This window comes from Bolinopsis microptera, chromosome 13, assembly GCF_026151205.1.
Source record: "Bolinopsis microptera isolate Bmic1 chromosome 13, MBARI_Bmic_1.0, whole genome shotgun sequence".
Lineage (NCBI taxonomy): Eukaryota > Metazoa > Ctenophora > Tentaculata > Lobata > Bolinopsidae > Bolinopsis > Bolinopsis microptera.
In genome coordinates this window covers 14,961,424-14,981,645 of record NC_087084.1, presented here as the reverse complement: position 1 = coordinate 14,981,645, position 20,222 = coordinate 14,961,424, and the positions used below count along the sequence as shown (strand labels likewise).

At 39.3% G+C, this 20,222-nt stretch overlaps 2 protein-coding genes across 4 annotated transcripts in view; one reads left to right on the top strand and one right to left on the bottom strand.

Annotated features, from left to right (window-relative positions):
* The window catches only part of LOC134825514 (uncharacterized), a 68,804-nt gene that overhangs the window by 12,526 nt on the left and 36,056 nt on the right, over positions 1-20,222 (top strand). The window lies entirely within an intron of this gene.
* Positions 17,190-19,253, bottom strand: LOC134825513 (uncharacterized). 3 transcript variants are annotated; one of them, XM_063837739.1, is made up of 3 exons: positions 18,938-19,253; positions 18,679-18,780; positions 17,190-18,522 (listed from the first exon to the last, which is right to left on the bottom strand). In XM_063837739.1, exons 1-3 carry the CDS (start codon positions 18,971-18,973, stop codon positions 17,341-17,343), a joined length of 1,320 nt encoding a protein of 439 aa, XP_063693809.1. In that variant the 5' UTR covers positions 18,974-19,253; the 3' UTR covers positions 17,190-17,340. The 3 variants fall into 3 exon arrangements, with proteins under 3 accessions (XP_063693809.1, XP_063693807.1, XP_063693808.1); XM_063837737.1 differs by having other exon boundaries at positions 18,679-19,253; XM_063837738.1 differs by having other exon boundaries at positions 17,190-18,780.

Sequence of the window (20,222 nt, the reverse complement as noted above, 5' to 3'; positions counted from 1 at the left end):
GGGAAAACTGTCTTAGTGGTATAAGGGAAAAGAAGCAGTTCTAACGAGCGCTTCTAACGAGCGCTTCTCAAACACAAGGATATATCTTGTGAACTTGGCTAGTATATATGAAACATTTGACATGGAGTTGTAAATCAGCGGCGGCGTGAAAGAATTTTGAAATATCTTCCATCGGTAAAATTAAATTGATTTATCAATCCTGTATCAATATGTCTGTCGTCATCAGCTTTAAACGTGGCACATGCAATGTTACATGTTATTGTGCATTGTAGCATGCTTGGGCATTTTCTTGTTTGACGAAGTCACAACTACAATTGCCAAGGGGCCACGCCACCAAACGCCGCAAGTTTTGGCCTCGCCGCCGCCGATTATGACAAAACGCGGCGGCGTGCATCACTGCTCTGATCTTTAACCAATTAGGGTTCACTTCACACGCCGGAGCCGGAGGTATCATAGTCTATTCTCCGTCACAAACACTTAAACACAAGGTCCTTGGCCAGGTAAGATTATTGGAAATGGAATCGCGCAGCTAGTACGCCTACACTGAATCAAGGGCAGTAAGGCCTTATGTTTCGTGAAAAATCATAGTCATAGTCATAGAGAGAGAGAGAGAGAGAGAGAGAGAGAGAGAGAGAGAGAGAGAGAGAGAGAGAGAGAGAGAGAGAGAGAGAGAGAGAGAGAGAGAGAGAGAGAGAGAGAGAGAGAGAGAGAGAGAGAGAGAGAGAGAGAGAGAGAGAGAGAGAGACAGAGAGAGAGAGAGAGAGAGAGAGAGAGAGAGAGAGAGAGAGAGAGAGAGAGAGAGAGAGAGAGAGAGAGAGAGAGAGAGAGAGAGAGAGAGAGAGAGAGAGAGAGAGAGAGAGAGAGAGAGAGAGAGAGAGAGTACATTACTAACATGATATAGTTACAGAAACTCTACGTAAACAGTGACACGAGCATCAAAGTTCATGTCAGGGTGTCAGAATTATTGGGGTGTTTGAAATGTTATGTTTATTTTATGATGAAATCAATATTTTTCAACGGGTCATAACGTTACCTCTGAATATCGAAATTACAAAATACGCAAAATACATGCCAATCTTACTATGTATAAAGCGAAATGATATAGCTTAGCTTCATTTCATTTTGACACTGAACTGTTGATATTCGGTGACTAATTCATATCATCATATCATATCATTATGGAACATGCTCATGGGAATTAAATTATTTTATTGGCACTTGTTTCTCTTTCGACAAAGATGTGACGAAGTTAAATTTTAATGATTTTTTACATTTTTATTTTAAGAACACTCTTGCATATTATTTATTTATTTATTGTAAGATATTCCGACCAGAGCGCCAAAAATTCATCTTTTGATAAAACATAGAAATGGAGTAGAATCTTGCCGTCAACAGTCACATTATAGCGATATTTTTCTAAATACTCATTCTCAATTTTGATGAAATATGAGTGCTGAGTTATATCATAACAGTGATTCCATTTTGAGAATACGGATGGTTTAAATTTTGAGTAAAACGACACCAAATTTCTCTGGTGAGTAGATAAACATTCCAATGATATTGATCCCAACGCGGCAATTGCACTTTTTACAAGTCACAGCTTTAGGAGAATCACATCATCATACCTATATGCTGTGAGATAACTTATATCAAACTGTATTTAAGACTGATCAGAGTCAGAATAATCATATTTCTTATATTTAAATTTTTAACCCCCTTCCCCTCCGCAATAATTTTTAAACATAGCTATTGTGTCAAAATTACACTAGCGTAATCATTTGGAAACCCCCCTCCCCCTCGGCTGATTACGTCCCTATCTGCAAACCTATCTCACCTCTCGACAAGTGGACTCAAGCTGGTAAAACCCTCATTGTCTCCAGAGCCAACCCAAGCTTCTGCGTTTTCTGCAACAAGAGGCATGCTGGTATATCATGCGCTGCTCATGACCCTGTAGCATCTTCTGATGCCGGAGGTCTTGCTAACTCCTTACCTCTGCTCATGCTCCTCGTGTCCGCTCCAAATGTAACAACTGCGTTGTTATGAATGTCCACCGAGAATCTTCAGTCCTCGATGGGATCCTACATTCTACTACAAAAAAGATAACAAAGCTTTGTCCTGAGCATCAACTCCCGGACTCCATTCCACCAACTCCTCAAGACACGCTAGATAGAGACAACGCTGAACCCTTCACTAGCCCAACTACGAGAGACCACATTTGAATCGTAATCAATAGTTTGATCCAGTAATTTACTACGCTACAATTAATTATGCTAGTCGTAACTAATTGCATCCAAGATACCATACATACCATTCATATGATCTGGTAACCAATCAACTATTCACAAACACCTGTTGCTTGATTCAGGGGATACTGTTATTATACAGTAATATGATCTGGTAGACAGGTGTCTGCGGACAACTGTCCGCGGACAGTTGTCCGCGGACAGTGGTCGGGCTATCTCGATACTGCCCAACGTGACGTCACAGCAACATCGCAATACGTGTCTAAGCAGACTTCAGCAAGGAGGACACTTCGATTCTAGCACGGGAGATTTGCCACGGACTTTACTGAGTTACTGAATAGACTCTTTACTCCCATCTTTATCGTCTTGATATTATACTAATTGTCAACGTTACTTTTATTCGTATTTTATCCAACTGTTTTAATTGTTCAACGTTAGACAGGACTTAAAACTAATAGCCTATAAACGGGTCATTTATAATACATGTTGCATGCAACGTATGGCAAGAGTCTCTCAGTCTAGTAACAATACTAAACTTGACAACACAACTGAAATACGGCCTCTCACTCTCAGTAGCAATACTAAACTTGACAGCACAACTAAAATTATACAGCTCTTCTGATCAGTAGCAATTCTGAACTTGACTGTTGACTTGATTGACGATGTCAACCCTTCCAGATCGTTGCTCCGCGAAGCTCAGAGCAACGATCTCGTCATCTTGCTTCGATGCCAAATCGTCGTTTGAATGTTGGACAATTTCGAAACTTAACTTAAGTACTAGCAAAACTGCGCGTTTTGCTCTAGAAACACACTTTTTTAGAGATTTTACCGGCGTATCCTCTAAAATCACCATCTCATCGTAGAATATGATGCTGATCGCGTAAAGAGAATGCTTCCCGGAATCAGAATATTGAACAGACATTTTTTAAGGATTTCTTCGGATGCTGTAGATTTTTTAACAGATTTCGGCCTATTTATTTTGAACACTAAACAATCGGCCACATTTTTAACTTAATTTAATTTTAACCCGCCCATTTCACCTGCATGTTGCATATTTTGTTAAAATATAATTGTTTCACGAGTAGGTCCGCAAAAACTTAAGGATCTGCATTTTCGGACCTTATCAGTGTAGTGTAATATGGTAAGCTGGTTGCAGCAGGGTTTAGGCTTTTTAGATCTTGATTGATTGAGGAGCACTACCCGAAGGCATTACTCGGCACTAACGCCTTAAAATCTTTAATTACAATCAAATATAAATATATGCACACAATGTATAAAATATTAATTTAATGTATAAAATATGATTATGCTATTAGCAAATTTAAATAGTGCTATTAAGAATTTTAAATAACTCTTATTTCTTGACATAAATTTAGAACAGCGACACAGGGTCTGAAGAATGCGCGGTGATATTTTTATCTTTTAAAAGTTGTAAATGACAGTGAAATTGCGCGGTATCGATAGCATTGTAAAAAATGCTCGAAGATAGTCATTATAGTTCGTTATGAGGTTAAAGTTTTGTTGCTCGTTATTATGATCAACGTATGTTGTACCAAATTATTTAAATTTCTAAAAGTACGAAAATTGAGTTGTTCCAGTCCTTGTCATCCGGGTTAATATATATAAGTGCTTGTGCAGTAAGCACATGCTTGCTGACTGTAGACTTGAATGAATTTAGGAATTTGTCTTGTAGGCAAGTGGTGACGTATTTTATGTCCTTGTTAATAATGTTGACTGTTTTGTTATATAACTTAGGCCCAATGTAAGAAATGCTCTTGTCTGAATTACATAAACGGTTAAATGGTACTGCAAAGAACTCAGGTTCTCTTCTAGGTGCGTTTAAGTTTGAAACAGTGAACATTCCTATAATATTTGGTGGTGCAGTGTTAGAATAAACTTTGTGCATGATTAAGCATAATATACATTTAGCTATCACGTTCGGTAAAGCTAATATTTCTAGTTTATTGAAAATTTCCTTTGTGTGTGAAGGTGTACTATTCAGATCTTTGTCATAAAAATAGCGGTGGTATTGGTTATCTTTTAGAATATTCTAGTATAAGTGTTAAATAACCGTTAGGATTAGTGTAAGATTAGATTAGATTAGTGTAATAGATTATGGATGGTTTTGCGGAGGTAGACACGTGTTAGTCAGGTTAGCTAGTTAAGTTAGGTTATTGGACAGAATGGGCCGCGCGGTGTCACGTGGTTCGCCATGTGATGTCACGTGACCCAGTGCTGTTAGTGTTTGCTTGCCCCGTTAGCGGCAGTTCTTCGAGGAGCATTTAACGGTAAGGTTGTAAAAGTTACCGCTTCCGAGAACAGTGTAGCGTGGCCTTCGAGTCACTAGTCTTGGTTTATTGATCAAATAGTAATTTATTGCCATTCGAGACTTATTGTTCGAACACCCTGTTTCCTTTGTTCTTACCTAACTTAGGACTCGATCAAGTCATTCGATCTTTTAAAGTCATACGGCACTCAGTAGCCAGTAAGATCAGCTAAAGTGAAATTGCAGAGCTTGAGAGCTAGATATTTGCAGGTATTCGTGTACGAGACTTCGATATCGTACCCGTATATTTCTTTAAGTACCGTGTACGACACTTCTCTATCGTACCCTTGTACATTTTAATTACCCGTGTACGCCACTTCGTTACCGTACCTTTGTGAGCAGGCAGTGTTGACCATTGGTACGCCCCAGGAGGACTGATCTGGTTGCCAACCTTATTTTACACTAAGTGGGCCATCCTATATTTCTGAAAATAGAAGAGACGTCGACTTTATTTTATATAAAAATATCTCAGTTATTTTGTAGGAAACGGTATAGAATGAACCTGGTATCTAGAAAATAGGATGGTGATGTAATTATATCGAAGTACCTGGTATATAGAGATGTTTCACTTTACGTTATATAAACACTGGGTATTTACTAAATAAAATATGTGTATACTAATAATCACGACACATTTTTATTATCATACTTAATCTTAAAGTCGCTATGAGTTTTATGTTTCATTTAATCAAAACTTACCATTCAGGCTGGAAAATGTTATGAAAACTTATACAGCGAAAACAGTGGACAAGTTTGCCAGCTGACTATTTTTTACATATTGTGAGTAGTAGAAATGTATACCTTTTTAATTAAACATTCCTCATGTGCAATAAAACACATGCATTATTTGTCTACTATTTCATATTTCCAAAAGGAGATTTCTCAGTATCCTTTTAAAATGGTTATTATAGTGCGGTCCGGACTCTAGAGCTTGAGACTCTGGGGCAGCGCCCTACGAATTTAAGTATCGAGGGAAGGTTACCCAATTACAATATGCATTTTTTTCCAAGAATTTTGTGCTGGCCGAAATTAGCGCTAAAAAATCATCTTACCGTCGGCTTACTGTAAATGGCGCACTACCATTACCTACCTAGACCAAAAATTCTAGAAGGTAGACATTTTAAACTTTTCACTTAAACAACAAAGTTAAGTCATACGAAGTGCCGTAAAGTTTACATCCATGGTAATTCGTGAACGGTTGCTAATATCGGGGAAAATTCTGTAGTTTATAACCTACCGTACCAAAACGCGTGCCGAGTTGGACTCGTTGACGGAAGATGATTAATCACTCTACACTCGACTGTCACGTGACTTCTTTAACCCGTTCTCTAGCTGGCCCTGAACGACTATTCAAAACCCTGACCCTCTAATCTGATCCCAACGTGATCGAGACAGTTTTTCGCCAATATCTCGCCAGAGAGAATTTTAACCCTATGTCATGGGGGTGATTCGGAATCAGCGTCCGAAAATACATCGATTCAAGTTGGTTTCAACTGTCGGGGGCCCTTTTAGAACAATCTCGAAGATCGACTGTAGAGTGATTTAGCACGCTCGCTCGTTGACGGTCTAAATCTAATATTTGGAACAAATATTTTATTTTTACGAGTATATCTCACCCGTTAAGAAAAACTGCCAGTCACTTTTGGAAATAAATGTTGCTTTTTAAAGAATTATAAAAGACAATATTTGAGGCAACGAAGAATTCGCAACTTGCTTTAAAAGTACATTAAGTGCGTACTAACGAACTATGGCCGTTCGTATATCAAGGACCGCGAAGATCCTTGGTATATAAGCAACATTTGACAGAGCATTGTGTGGAGTGAGCTATGTGCCCATCCTTGGAGAACCCGGCGAATGTCCTTGCTGTACGGCAGTGTTAAACAAGGAACTGAAACCGAGGGGTTCCGTTCAGGCCCTTCACACTTTGTTTCTGTCTAGTTCTAATGTACCGTCACAATAGTGACTTTAAATATATATATATTAATTTGAATAACCGTCCGCAAATGCAATATGATACTGATAATGAATCCGGTCGCTCGCTTTTTCCATTCATTTACAATTGTAATAGAAAACCCACTTCCCAATACACGACTTCCGATGAGACTTAATGCCTGGAAAATAGTAAAGGGGGTATAATAGTATAGAATGTATAACTATTATAAGAGCCGCGGTCATCAGGTCATGCTTGCCAGAATGACTGTGATAACCATGACATATTATTATTAGCTTCCTCCCTGTGACCACGGGTTTTCTAGTCTCTACTATAATTCAGAGAATTATTTATGTACGACCGCCCACGTGCAAATCAGATGAGAAATAGGAAGTTGCATAGTAACCATGGTAATGGTGTTGAAACACGCACATGCACGTGCAATGATCGTTTTAACATCATTTTTATCAGGTTTGTGGTAATTACGACTACGTTGTGTTCAGTGCGAGCTACATTTTAATGGGCTGTGTAGTTGTGATATTTTTTGATGCTACAAAAACTGACTACCAAAGAATATTATTACCTTCCTCCCTGTGACCACGGGTTTTCTAGTCTCTTCTTAAAATAAACCATATCAGCAATCTTGATTAAGTGTCTTGAACTTTAGAATCGAAAGTTGCTTATACTTTTGCATTCTCGATGGGACTAAATCAAATAAACCGGACGTTGCTGTGACAGCAATGTTGTCACGTGACCTCCCAGCTGCGCTTTGATTGGACGTTCTTCTACTAATCTCTTCCTAAAATAAACCAAACATCTATGTACTTGCATATTATTATAAGATTATAAGTCATCCAATATTATTCGATAAATCTTTTTCCGTGAGCCAGAAACAATTCTTGAACTAATAGCACCCTTCGGTTCTTTAACCAAAATACCTTTCTGTGCGTATGCACTACTGCAGTGTTCCCGGTCTGATATAATACACCATAGGATCGTTCGGAAAAGCGAGCGACCGATTTCATTATCGGTATCATTTTGCATTTGCAGACGGTCAAGCAAATTAATATCATTTCCTTTTGTTTGGGAAAGAGAAATTGTTGATTTCATTTTCTCTCGAGTTTTAGGACACCAATGACGGCAATGCGTTCAAAACTTTAAAAGGAACTAATTAACAAATATTTGACAAAAATAACACAAAAATAACAAAAATAGCCGATATTTCGGTACGGGCGGTATACCTTCTGCTGGGCTAAAATATGATTTATCGTCTGAGTGAAATATATTAAAGTCACTATTGTGACGGTACATTAGAACTAGACAGAAACAAAGTGTGAAGGGCCTGAACGGAACCCCTCGGTTTCAGTTCCTTGTTTAACACTGCCATATATAGACTTGCTTCTTCACTTAATCATACCAGGTAGTTTAAAGTTTAAATGTTTCCATGAGCTGCATACAGAGCAGTGAAAAATTTGAGGTATTTTAAATCCTAAAACTTTGAGATGCACATAACCCTGTGTTTTAATAAATGTAAAAGATAAATATATCACTTAGAAATAATCCCAGGAAATAGCATAATAAGTGTCCTTACAGCAGATCAAATTAAATATGGTTGTCTGGACGACCTTTGTGGAGTATCTCAGGTGTCCATTTCTTGAGGAAGGTGCTGATATCCACTCAGCCACGTTGAGGATCCGTGGGATGGGCTGAGAGCGTGTACTGTGCCCCGGAAGCAGTTCGTTCGTTGACCAGTCTCGCACTTGCTTTGTGGGCTCTCATTCTCTTCGCAACTATCTAGATCTTCCTAAGGCTAGAGCAGCCTACGTACGTGGGTTTATCTTGAGCGGGGCACATGTTGCATGTCAATTGATGTACATACTACATAGTGTGTGGTTCGGCATGGCATGCCAGCAGTACAGAAGAGTCAGTCGTATTTGTCACATGATTCGTTGGATGGCTAGGGTTGATCATGGATTTGACGGGTCAGCCCGACGTCACTACCAGTCTTGCGTCAATTCCACTTCTATTGAGCTCCGTTCTCATTAGTCTAGTGTGGGCTTCACTTATGTACGGCACCTTCAGGATGTATTTGGGGTTGATCCTGGGTTGAGTGGTGATTCAATTACTTCAATAATTGAGAAAGAGAGACACTGGCAGCGGTCCACTCTACCCATGGTTATGGGTTTTTTTCAAATTTAAGAAATGCTTTCAAAAATGCTTTCAAATGTACGTGTTAACCGTTGCAGCTATTCAGACGTTATTCAGCTTTGTGGTCCTGTCTACAATTCCATTCTCGATGGGACTAATCAAATAAACTGGACGTTGCTGTGACAGCAATGTTGTCACGTGACCTCCCAGCTGCGCTTTGATTGGACGTCATATAAATTAAGGTTCTTCTACTAATCTCTTCCTAAAATAAACCAAACCTCCATGTAACTGCATAACATTATAAGTCCAATATTATTCGGATAATCTTTTTCCGTGAGCCAGAAACAATTCTTGAACTGATAGCACCCCTCGGTTCTTTAACCAAAATACCTTTCTGTGCGTATGCACTACTGCAGTGTTCCCGATCTGATATAATACACCTAAGACATTAGTCATAGTCATAAGTCATAGGATCGTTCGGAAAAGCGAGCGACCGATTTTATTCTCGGTATCATTTTGCACTTGCAGACGGTCAAGCAAATTAATATCGTTTCTTTTTGTTTGGGAAAGAGACGTTGTTAATTTCATCTTCTCTGCGTGTTAACCGTCGCAGCTATTCAGAAGTTATTCAGCTTTGTGCTCCTGTCTAATTCCTTCCGAGTTGGTCAACGCCCCAGCAATCTTGACTAAGTGTCTGGAACTTTAGAATCAAAAGTTGATACTTTCGCATTCTCGATGGGACTAAATCAAATAAGTCAGAATTTGTAGGTTCACGAGGTATGTATGTACGAATTTATTCGATTAGACTCGTGCAAAATGATATTATGAACAGTTAAGCAACGAAATACCTTACAAAAATGTGAGAAATTTCCTGAGCTGACGTGGGCTGATCATGGGGGGAGGGGTATAAAGGGAGGTATTGTTTAACGGTGTGCTTAGTTGGTTTATTTCCCTTGTCCTCGCTTCTGCATTAATTTAAACTGTTGATCGCCCTTATAGTAGGTGTAGTGGTCAGCCTATCTGACGATCGCATCCACTGACTAGCCTTTTAACAGGGTCTCCTATATTATATGGGGAAAACTGTCTTAGTGGTATAAGGGAAAAGAAGCAGTTCTAACGAGCGCTTCTAACGAGCGCTTCTCAAACACAAGGATATATCTTGTGAACTTGGCTAGTATATATGAAACATTTGACATGGAGTTGTAAATCAGCGGCGGCGTGAAAGAATTTTGAAATATCTTCCATCGGTAAAATTAAATTGATTTATCAATCCTGTATCAATATGTCTGTCGTCATCAGCTTTAAACGTGGCACATGCAATGTTACATGTTATTGTGCATTGTAGCATGCTTGGGCATTTTCTTGTTTGACGAAGTCACAACTACAATTGCCAAGGGGCCACGCCACCAAACGCCGCAAGTTTTGGCCTCGCCGCCGCCGATTATGACAAAACGCGGCGGCGTGCATCACTGCTCTGATCTTTAACCAATTAGGGTTCACTTCACACGCCGGAGCCGGAGGTATCATAGTCTATTCTCCGTCACAAACACTTAAACACAAGGTCCTTGGCCAGGTAAGATTATTGGAAATGGAATCGCGCAGCTAGTACGCCTACACTGAATCAAGGGCAGTAAGGCCTTATGTTTCGTGAAAAATCATAGTCATAGTCATAGAGAGAGAGAGAGAGAGAGAGAGAGAGAGAGAGAGAGAGAGAGAGAGAGAGAGAGAGAGAGAGAGAGAGAGAGAGAGAGAGAGAGAGAGAGAGAGAGAGAGAGAGAGAGAGAGAGAGAGAGAGAGAGAGAGAGACAGAGAGAGACAGAGAGAGAGAGAGAGAGAGAGAGAGAGAGAGAGAGAGAGAGAGAGAGAGAGAGAGAGAGAGAGAGAGAGAGAGAGAGAGAGAGAGAGAGAGAGAGAGAGAGAGAGAGAGAGAGAGAGTACATTACTAACATGATATAGTTACAGAAACTCTACGTAAACAGTGACACGAGCATCAAAGTTCATGTCAGGGTGTCAGAATTATTGGGGTGTTTGAAATGTTATGTTTATTTTATGATGAAATCAATATTTTTCAACGGGTCATAACGTTACCTCTGAATATCGAAATTACAAAATACGCAAAATACATGCCAATCTTACTATGTATAAAGCGAAATGATATAGCTTAGCTTCATTTCATTTTGACACTGAACTGTTGATATTCGGTGACTAATTCATATCATCATATCATATCATTATGGAACATGCTCATGGGAATTAAATTATTTTATTGGCACTTGTTTCTCTTTCGACAAAGATGTGACGAAGTTAAATTTTAATGATTTTTTACATTTTTATTTTAAGAACACTCTTGCATATTATTTATTTATTTATTGTAAGATATTCCGACCAGAGCGCCAAAAATTCATCTTTTGATAAAACATAGAAATGGAGTAGAATCTTGCCGTCAACAGTCACATTATAGCGATATTTTTCTAAATACTCATTCTCAATTTTGATGAAATATGAGTGCTGAGTTATATCATAACAGTGATTCCATTTTGAGAATACGGATGGTTTAAATTTTGAGTAAAACGACACCAAATTTCTCTGGTGAGTAGATAAACATTCCAATGATATTGATCCCAACGCGGCAATTGCACTTTTTACAAGTCACAGCTTTAGGAGAATCACATCATCATACCTATATGCTGTGAGATAACTTATATCAAACTGTATTTAAGACTGATCAGAGTCAGAATAATCATATTTCTTATATTTAAATTTTTAACCCCCTTCCCCTCCGCAATAATTTTTAAACATAGCTATTGTGTCAAAATTACACTAGCGTAATCATTTGGAAACCCCCCTCCCCCTCGGCTGATTACGTCCCTATCTGCAAACCTATCTCACCTCTCGACAAGTGGACTCAAGCTGGTAAAACCCTCATTGTCTCCAGAGCCAACCCAAGCTTCTGCGTTTTCTGCAACAAGAGGCATGCTGGTATATCATGCGCTGCTCATGACCCTGTAGCATCTTCTGATGCCGGAGGTCTTGCTAACTCCTTACCTCTGCTCATGCTCCTCGTGTCCGCTCCAAATGTAACAACTGCGTTGTTATGAATGTCCACCGAGAATCTTCAGTCCTCGATGGGATCCTACATTCTACTACAAAAAAGATAACAAAGCTTTGTCCTGAGCATCAACTCCCGGACTCCATTCCACCAACTCCTCAAGACACGCTAGATAGAGACAACGCTGAACCCTTCACTAGCCCAACTACGAGAGACCACATTTGAATCGTAATCAATAGTTTGATCCAGTAATTTACTACGCTACAATTAATTATGCTAGTCGTAACTAATTGCATCCAAGATACCATACATACCATTCATATGATCTGGTAACCAATCAACTATTCACAAACACCTGTTGCTTGATTCAGGGGATACTGTTATTATACAGTAATATGATCTGGTAGACAGGTGTCTGCGGACAACTGTCCGCGGACAGTTGTCCGCGGACAGTGGTCGGGCTATCTCGATACTGCCCAACGTGACGTCACAGCAACATCGCAATACGTGTCTAAGCAGACTTCAGCAAGGAGGACACTTCGATTCTAGCACGGGAGATTTGCCACGGACTTTACTGAGTTACTGAATAGACTCTTTACTCCCATCTTTATCGTCTTGATATTATACTAATTGTCAACGTTACTTTTATTCGTATTTTATCCAACTGTTTTAATTGTTCAACGTTAGACAGGACTTAAAACTAATAGCCTATAAACGGGTCATTTATAATACATGTTGCATGCAACGTATGGCAAGAGTCTCTCAGTCTAGTAACAATACTAAACTTGACAACACAACTGAAATACGGCCTCTCACTCTCAGTAGCAATACTAAACTTGACAGCACAACTAAAATTATACAGCTCTTCTGATCAGTAGCAATTCTGAACTTGACTGTTGACTTGATTGACGATGTCAACCCTTCCAGATCGTTGCTCCGCGAAGCTCAGAGCAACGATCTCGTCATCTTGCTTCGATGCCAAATCGTCGTTTGAATGTTGGACAATTTCGAAACTTAACTTAAGTACTAGCAAAACTGCGCGTTTTGCTCTAGAAACACACTTTTTTAGAGATTTTACCGGCGTATCCTCTAAAATCACCATCTCATCGTAGAATATGATGCTGATCGCGTAAAGAGAATGCTTCCCGGAATCAGAATATTGAACAGACATTTTTTAAGGATTTCTTCGGATGCTGTAGATTTTTTAACAGATTTCGGCCTATTTATTTTGAACACTAAACAATCGGCCACATTTTTAACTTAATTTAATTTTAACCCGCCCATTTCACCTGCATGTTGCATATTTTGTTAAAATATAATTGTTTCACGAGTAGGTCCGCAAAAACTTAAGGATCTGCATTTTCGGACCTTATCAGTGTAGTGTAATATGGTAAGCTGGTTGCAGCAGGGTTTAGGCTTTTTAGATCTTGATTGATTGAGGAGCACTACCCGAAGGCATTACTCGGCACTAACGCCTTAAAATCTTTAATTACAATCAAATATAAATATATGCACACAATGTATAAAATATTAATTTAATGTATAAAATATGATTATGCTATTAGCAAATTTAAATAGTGCTATTAAGAATTTTAAATAACTCTTATTTCTTGACATAAATTTAGAACAGCGACACAGGGTCTGAAGAATGCGCGGTGATATTTTTATCTTTTAAAAGTTGTAAATGACAGTGAAATTGCGCGGTATCGATAGCATTGTAAAAAATGCTCGAAGATAGTCATTATAGTTCGTTATGAGGTTAAAGTTTTGTTGCTCGTTATTATGATCAACGTATGTTGTACCAAATTATTTAAATTTCTAAAAGTACGAAAATTGAGTTGTTCCAGTCCTTGTCATCCGGGTTAATATATATAAGTGCTTGTGCAGTAAGCACATGCTTGCTGACTGTAGACTTGAATGAATTTAGGAATTTGTCTTGTAGGCAAGTGGTGACGTATTTTATGTCCTTGTTAATAATGTTGACTGTTTTGTTATATAACTTAGGCCCAATGTAAGAAATGCTCTTGTCTGAATTACATAAACGGTTAAATGGTACTGCAAAGAACTCAGGTTCTCTTCTAGGTGCGTTTAAGTTTGAAACAGTGAACATTCCTATAATATTTGGTGGTGCAGTGTTAGAATAAACTTTGTGCATGATTAAGCATAATATACATTTAGCTATCACGTTCGGTAAAGCTAATATTTCTAGTTTATTGAAAATTTCCTTTGTGTGTGAAGGTGTACTATTCAGATCTTTGTCATAAAAATAGCGGTGGTATTGGTTATCTTTTAGAATATTCTAGTATAAGTGTTAAATAACCGTTAGGATTAGTGTAAGATTAGATTAGATTAGTGTAATAGATTATGGATGGTTTTGCGGAGGTAGACACGTGTTAGTCAGGTTAGCTAGTTAAGTTAGGTTATTGGACAGAATGGGCCGCGCGGTGTCACGTGGTTCGCCATGTGATGTCACGTGACCCAGTGCTGTTAGTGTTTGCTTGCCCCGTTAGCGGCAGTTCTTCGAGGAGCATTTAACGGTAAGGTTGTAAAAGTTACCGCTTCCGAGAACAGTGTAGCGTGGCCTTCGAGTCACTAGTCTTGGTTTATTGATCAAATAGTAATTTATTGCCATTCGAGACTTATTGTTCGAACACCCTGTTTCCTTTGTTCTTACCTAACTTAGGACTCGATCAAGTCATTCGATCTTTTAAAGTCATACGGCACTCAGTAGCCAGTAAGATCAGCTAAAGTGAAATTGCAGAGCTTGAGAGCTAGATATTTGCAGGTATTCGTGTACGAGACTTCGATATCGTACCCGTATATTTCTTTAAGTACCGTGTACGACACTTCTCTATCGTACCCTTGTACATTTTAATTACCCGTGTACGCCACTTCGTTACCGTACCTTTGTGAGCAGGCAGTGTTGACCATTGGTACGCCCCAGGAGGACTGATCTGGTTGCCAACCTTATTTTACACTAAGTGGGCCATCCTATATTTCTGAAAATAGAAGAGACGTCGACTTTATTTTATATAAAAATATCTCAGTTATTTTGTAGGAAACGGTATAGAATGAACCTGGTATCTAGAAAATAGGATGGTGATGTAATTATATCGAAGTACCTGGTATATAGAGATGTTTCACTTTACGTTATATAAACACTGGGTATTTACTAAATAAAATATGTGTATACTAATAATCACGACACATTTTTATTATCATACTTAATCTTAAAGTCGCTATGAGTTTTATGTTTCATTTAATCAAAACTTACCATTCAGGCTGGAAAATGTTATGAAAACTTATACAGCGAAAACAGTGGACAAGTTTGCCAGCTGACTATTTTTTACATATTGTGAGTAGTAGAAATGTATACCTTTTTAATTAAACATTCCTCATGTGCAATAAAACACATGCATTATTTGTCTACTATTTCATATTTCCAAAAGGAGATTTCTCAGTATCCTTTTAAAATGGTTATTATAGTGCGGTCCGGACTCTAGAGCTTGAGACTCTGGGGCAGCGCCCTACGAATTTAAGTATCGAGGGAAGGTTACCCAATTACAATATGCATTTTTTTCCAAGAATTTTGTGCTGGCCGAAATTAGCGCTAAAAAATCATCTTACCGTCGGCTTACTGTAAATGGCGCACTACCATTACCTACCTAGACCAAAAATTCTAGAAGGTAGACATTTTAAACTTTTCACTTAAACAACAAAGTTAAGTCATACGAAGTGCCGTAAAGTTTACATCCATGGTAATTCGTGAACGGTTGCTAATATCGGGGAAAATTCTGTAGTTTATAACCTACCGTACCAAAACGCGTGCCGAGTTGGACTCGTTGACGGAAGATGATTAATCACTCTACACTCGACTGTCACGTGACTTCTTTAACCCGTTCTCTAGCTGGCCCTGAACGACTATTCAAAACCCTGACCCTCTAATCTGATCCCAACGTGATCGAGACAGTTTTTCGCCAATATCTCGCCAGAGAGAATTTTAACCCTATGTCATGGGGGTGATTCGGAATCAGCGTCCGAAAATACATCGATTCAAGTTGGTTTCAACTGTCGGGGGCCCTTTTAGAACAATCTCGAAGATCGACTGTAGAGTGATTTAGCACGCTCGCTCGTTGACGGTCTAAATCTAATATTTGGAACAAATATTTTATTTTTACGAGTATATCTCACCCGTTAAGAAAAACTGCCAGTCACTTTTGGAAATAAATGTTGCTTTTTAAAGAATTATAAAAGACAATATTTGAGGCAACGAAGAATTCGCAACTTGCTTTAAAAGTACATTAAGTGCGTACTAACGAACTATGGCCGTTCGTATATCAAGGACCGCGAAGATCCTTGGTATATAAGCAACATTTGACAGAGCATTGTGTGGAGTGAGCTATGTGCCCATCCTTGGAGAACCCGGCGAATGTCCTTGCTGTACGGCAGTGTTAAACAAGGAACTGAAACCGAGGGGTTCCGTTCAGGCCCTTCACACTTTGTTTCTGTCTAGTTCTAATGTACCGTCACAATAGTGACTTTAAATATATATATATTAATTTGAATAACCGTCCGCAAATGCAATATGATACTGATAATGAATCCGGTCGCTCGCTTTTTCCATTCATTTACAATTGTAATAGAAAACCCACTTCCCAATACACGACTTCCGATGAGACTTAATGCCTGGAAAATAGTAAAGGGGGTATAATAGTATAGAATGTATAACTATTATAAGAGCCGCGGTCATCAGGTCATGCTTGCCAGAATGACTGTGATAACCATGACATATTATTATTAGCTTCCTCCCTGTGACCACGGGTTTTCTAGTCTCTACTATAATTCAGAGAATTATTTATGTACGACCGCCCACGTGCAAATCAGATGAGAAATAGGAAGTTGCATAGTAACCATGGTAATGGTGTTGAAACACGCACATGCACGTGCAATGATCGTTTTAACATCATTTTTATCAGGTTTGTGGTAATTACGACTACGTTGTGTTCAGTGCGAGCTACATTTTAATGGGCTGTGTAGTTGTGATATTTTTTGATGCTACAAAAACTGACTACCAAAGAATATTATTACCTTCCTCCCTGTGACCACGGGTTTTCTAGTCTCTTCTTAAAATAAACCATATCAGCAATCTTGATTAAGTGTCTTGAACTTTAGAATCGAAAGTTGCTTATACTTTTGCATTCTCGATGGGACTAAATCAAATAAACCGGACGTTGCTGTGACAGCAATGTTGTCACGTGACCTCCCAGCTGCGCTTTGATTGGACGTTCTTCTACTAATCTCTTCCTAAAATAAACCAAACATCCATGTACTTGCATATTATTATAAGATTATAAGTCATCCAATATTATTCGATAAATCTTTTTCCGTGAGCCAGAAACAATTCTTGAACTAATAGCACCCTTCGGTTCTTTAACCAAAATACCTTTCTGTCCGTATGCACTACTGCAGTGTTCCCGGTCTGAGAAAATACTACAATATAATCAAGGTACGATGTTGGATACCTGAGTTCTATATCTTTCGATAGCAACTCCATCTATGTATCTGCTTAGCTTCCATCACTGATCCTGGTACTTGAGATTCCAGGTGTGGCTTTAAACAATGTTTTAAGGGCCCAACACTCAGCTCACTCAGTTGATGGTAGAACAGTGGGTCTTTGTGCGATGTTGTAGCAGGGACTCCACTTCTTGTTTTCTCTTGCTAACCAGATTGCATAGGAACATCTGAGAGCAACCAAAGCCGCCTCTTGGAACACTGCTTTCTTTACTCTCTTTGTAACACCAAAGTAGTTTAGTAGGGCTGGTAAGGTATGATGCCAGAAGCCTCTACACCCAACCTCTACCGTAAAAAGCTGAGCTTTCCACCCACTGCCATGCAGCCCAGGAATAAGCTCTCTGTTGTAACGTGCTTGTTTACGTTCTACTTGGTCACTAAAGTTACTCTCGTCACCAACTGTCAACTCTACTAATATGACCACCTTTCCTTTATCAGACCAGACTACAATATCGGGACGTTCTGCAGTTCCGTAGATGTGCTGGGGGAACTGTGCTGGGAGGTCATCTTCGTCCCAGATAATCTGCCAATCTTGGTCTTTCTCAAAAGGGCTCTCTCTTTTCATCTTCGTCTTCGGTTTTTGGTAACAGCTGCTAGATGACTTGAAGCCTGTCCAGTCCTGAACTTCAAGTTTAAAATCTTTGTTGTTGAACTTCTCGATTTGATCCAGTAGGGATTTCGCAATGACCCGCAGCACGTTGTCATGCCTCCAATTGTATCGTTTGTTGTTCAGCGAGAAGTTGCAAGCTACCAAAATGTGCTTAATGTTGCAGTGTCTCCATCCGCAAAGTGGACAGTGTCCTGTGTCAGCATAGTTCCACAGGCTCATGTTTGCTGGAGTATTTGCAACGTCATGGGTTGCATTGAGGTGGAACTTAAGAAGAGCAGGGCTCATCTTGTAGTTGTAAATAAGGTTGTTCCAACCTAGGTCTAGCTGCATGGTGTTTTCCCATGTTAAGAATTGTCCTTGAACTCCCTTGTCTACCAGTGTCAACAGGATATCCTGCTCTGAGATGTGGGATACCAGTTCTTTCAGTTTTTCCTTTTCACTGGCTACACTCCTCTTGGATCCCAAGCCCATCCTGCCTTGCACTGTTACCCCTACTAACTCTCTGAAGTAGAGATCTCTTTCTCTAGCACTCAGCTCATTAGTGTAACCCCACCGACTGCTCCCTTCTTGTTTCTTGGCCCTGTGCTCGTAGACCTCCTTAACTTTAGGATCCTTGCTGTTCTTTAGAGAGTAACCTTTGGACACCTGAAGGAACTTGTATAAGTCCGATAGTCTTTTAAGATTCAATCCAAAGCAATCCTTATTTCTGTAAAGCACACTGACAGTAATTGTCTTTGTTACACCTAGCCATTTCTTCAGATACTTCGTACATATTGCTTCAAGATCTTTGACAAAACTAACCGGGAGATTGTAGATCATCAGGTCCCAGGAGAGCTTGCTGGTTAGGAGGTTGTTGTAAATCCAGCATTTCATCACTCCATTAAGGCCTGATCCGTCCACTGCCTGAAACAGTGTAATCAGTTTGTCTTCTATCAGCTTCTTGGTATCTTTGAGGCCCAGATCCACATATATCCAATGGCCAAGAAACTTCATCGGTGTATTTCCAATAAACTGGATTTGAGCTCCATCTATGAAAATTTCAGGGTCATAGGACACATACCTTCCATCTATAACCTTCATCCCCAGGGATACGCATTTACTCGGCTTGGCTTTCATTTTCCTTGACCAAGTAAGAAATCTTTCCATCACATCTATTAGCTTCTTCATCTTTTCCAGCCTGGGAGACATCAGAGTTAGGTCGTCAGCAAAAGCACGACTTGACGTGCTGCTAGAACTAAAAGACGGCTTGTAACCCAAGTCGCTTTGATTTTTCAGGAGATCCAATAGTAGGTTGAAAACTATTAAGAACAGTACAACCGATAGAGGGTCGCCCTGAAAAAGACCTAACATATAAAAGAACCAGTTTGTTTTCCAGTCCTTTGTCACCACTCTCACAATCAGCTCATCATAGTACTTAAACATATATTCTATGAGCCAGTTTGGGAACTTATAATGTCTTAGAGCATATATTATCAAGTTGTGGGGAACCCGGCCGTAGGCGTTCATTAGGTCCACCCAAACTGCAAAGATCTGTCGTCTATTAGATTTGGCATCCTTCAACTCTTCCATCAGAGCCTGAGTATGCTCGAGGCAACCTGGTGTCTTACGCAGGAATCCTTTCTGGATAGACGTGTCTATGTAGCTATTGCTGACCATATACTCTAGCATTCTGTCCGCTAGTAATCCCATCTGCAACTTCCCACTAGTGTTTGTTTTAGTGATGTTTCTGAACTTACTAAGGTCATCTAAATCCTCAGTTTTTGCTATCAGAATGGCTTCACCTACTCGCCATTGCAGCGGGACTCTCTGGCTTTCCCATAGAGAATCCAGCAATTTGAATACTGCTTTCGCCATTCTGGGACATCTCTTATATACCAGATATGGGACTCCATTCGGACCAGGTGATGATTTATTTCTACGGCTTTTCAGCTTCGTTTGAAACTCATCCCAGTCCAATCTCTCCATCTCAAATGCAGTCTTTGGTACTGGGGCATCGGGCAGTCCTCTAATACACCTAAGAAAATAGTCATAGTCATAAGTCATAGGATCGTTCGGAAAAGCGAGCGACCGATTTCATTATCGGTATCATTTTGCATTTGCAGACGGTCAAGCAAATTAATATCATTTCCTTTTGTTTGGGTAAGAGAAATTGTTGATTTCATTTTCTCTCGAGTTTTAGGACACCAATGACGGCAATGCGTTTAAAACTTTAAAAGGAACTAATGAACAAATATTTGACAAAAATAACAAAAAAGTGACAAAAATAGCCGATATTTCGGTACGGGCGGTATACCTTCTGCTGGGCTAAAATATGATTTATCGTCTGAGTGAAATATATTAAAGTC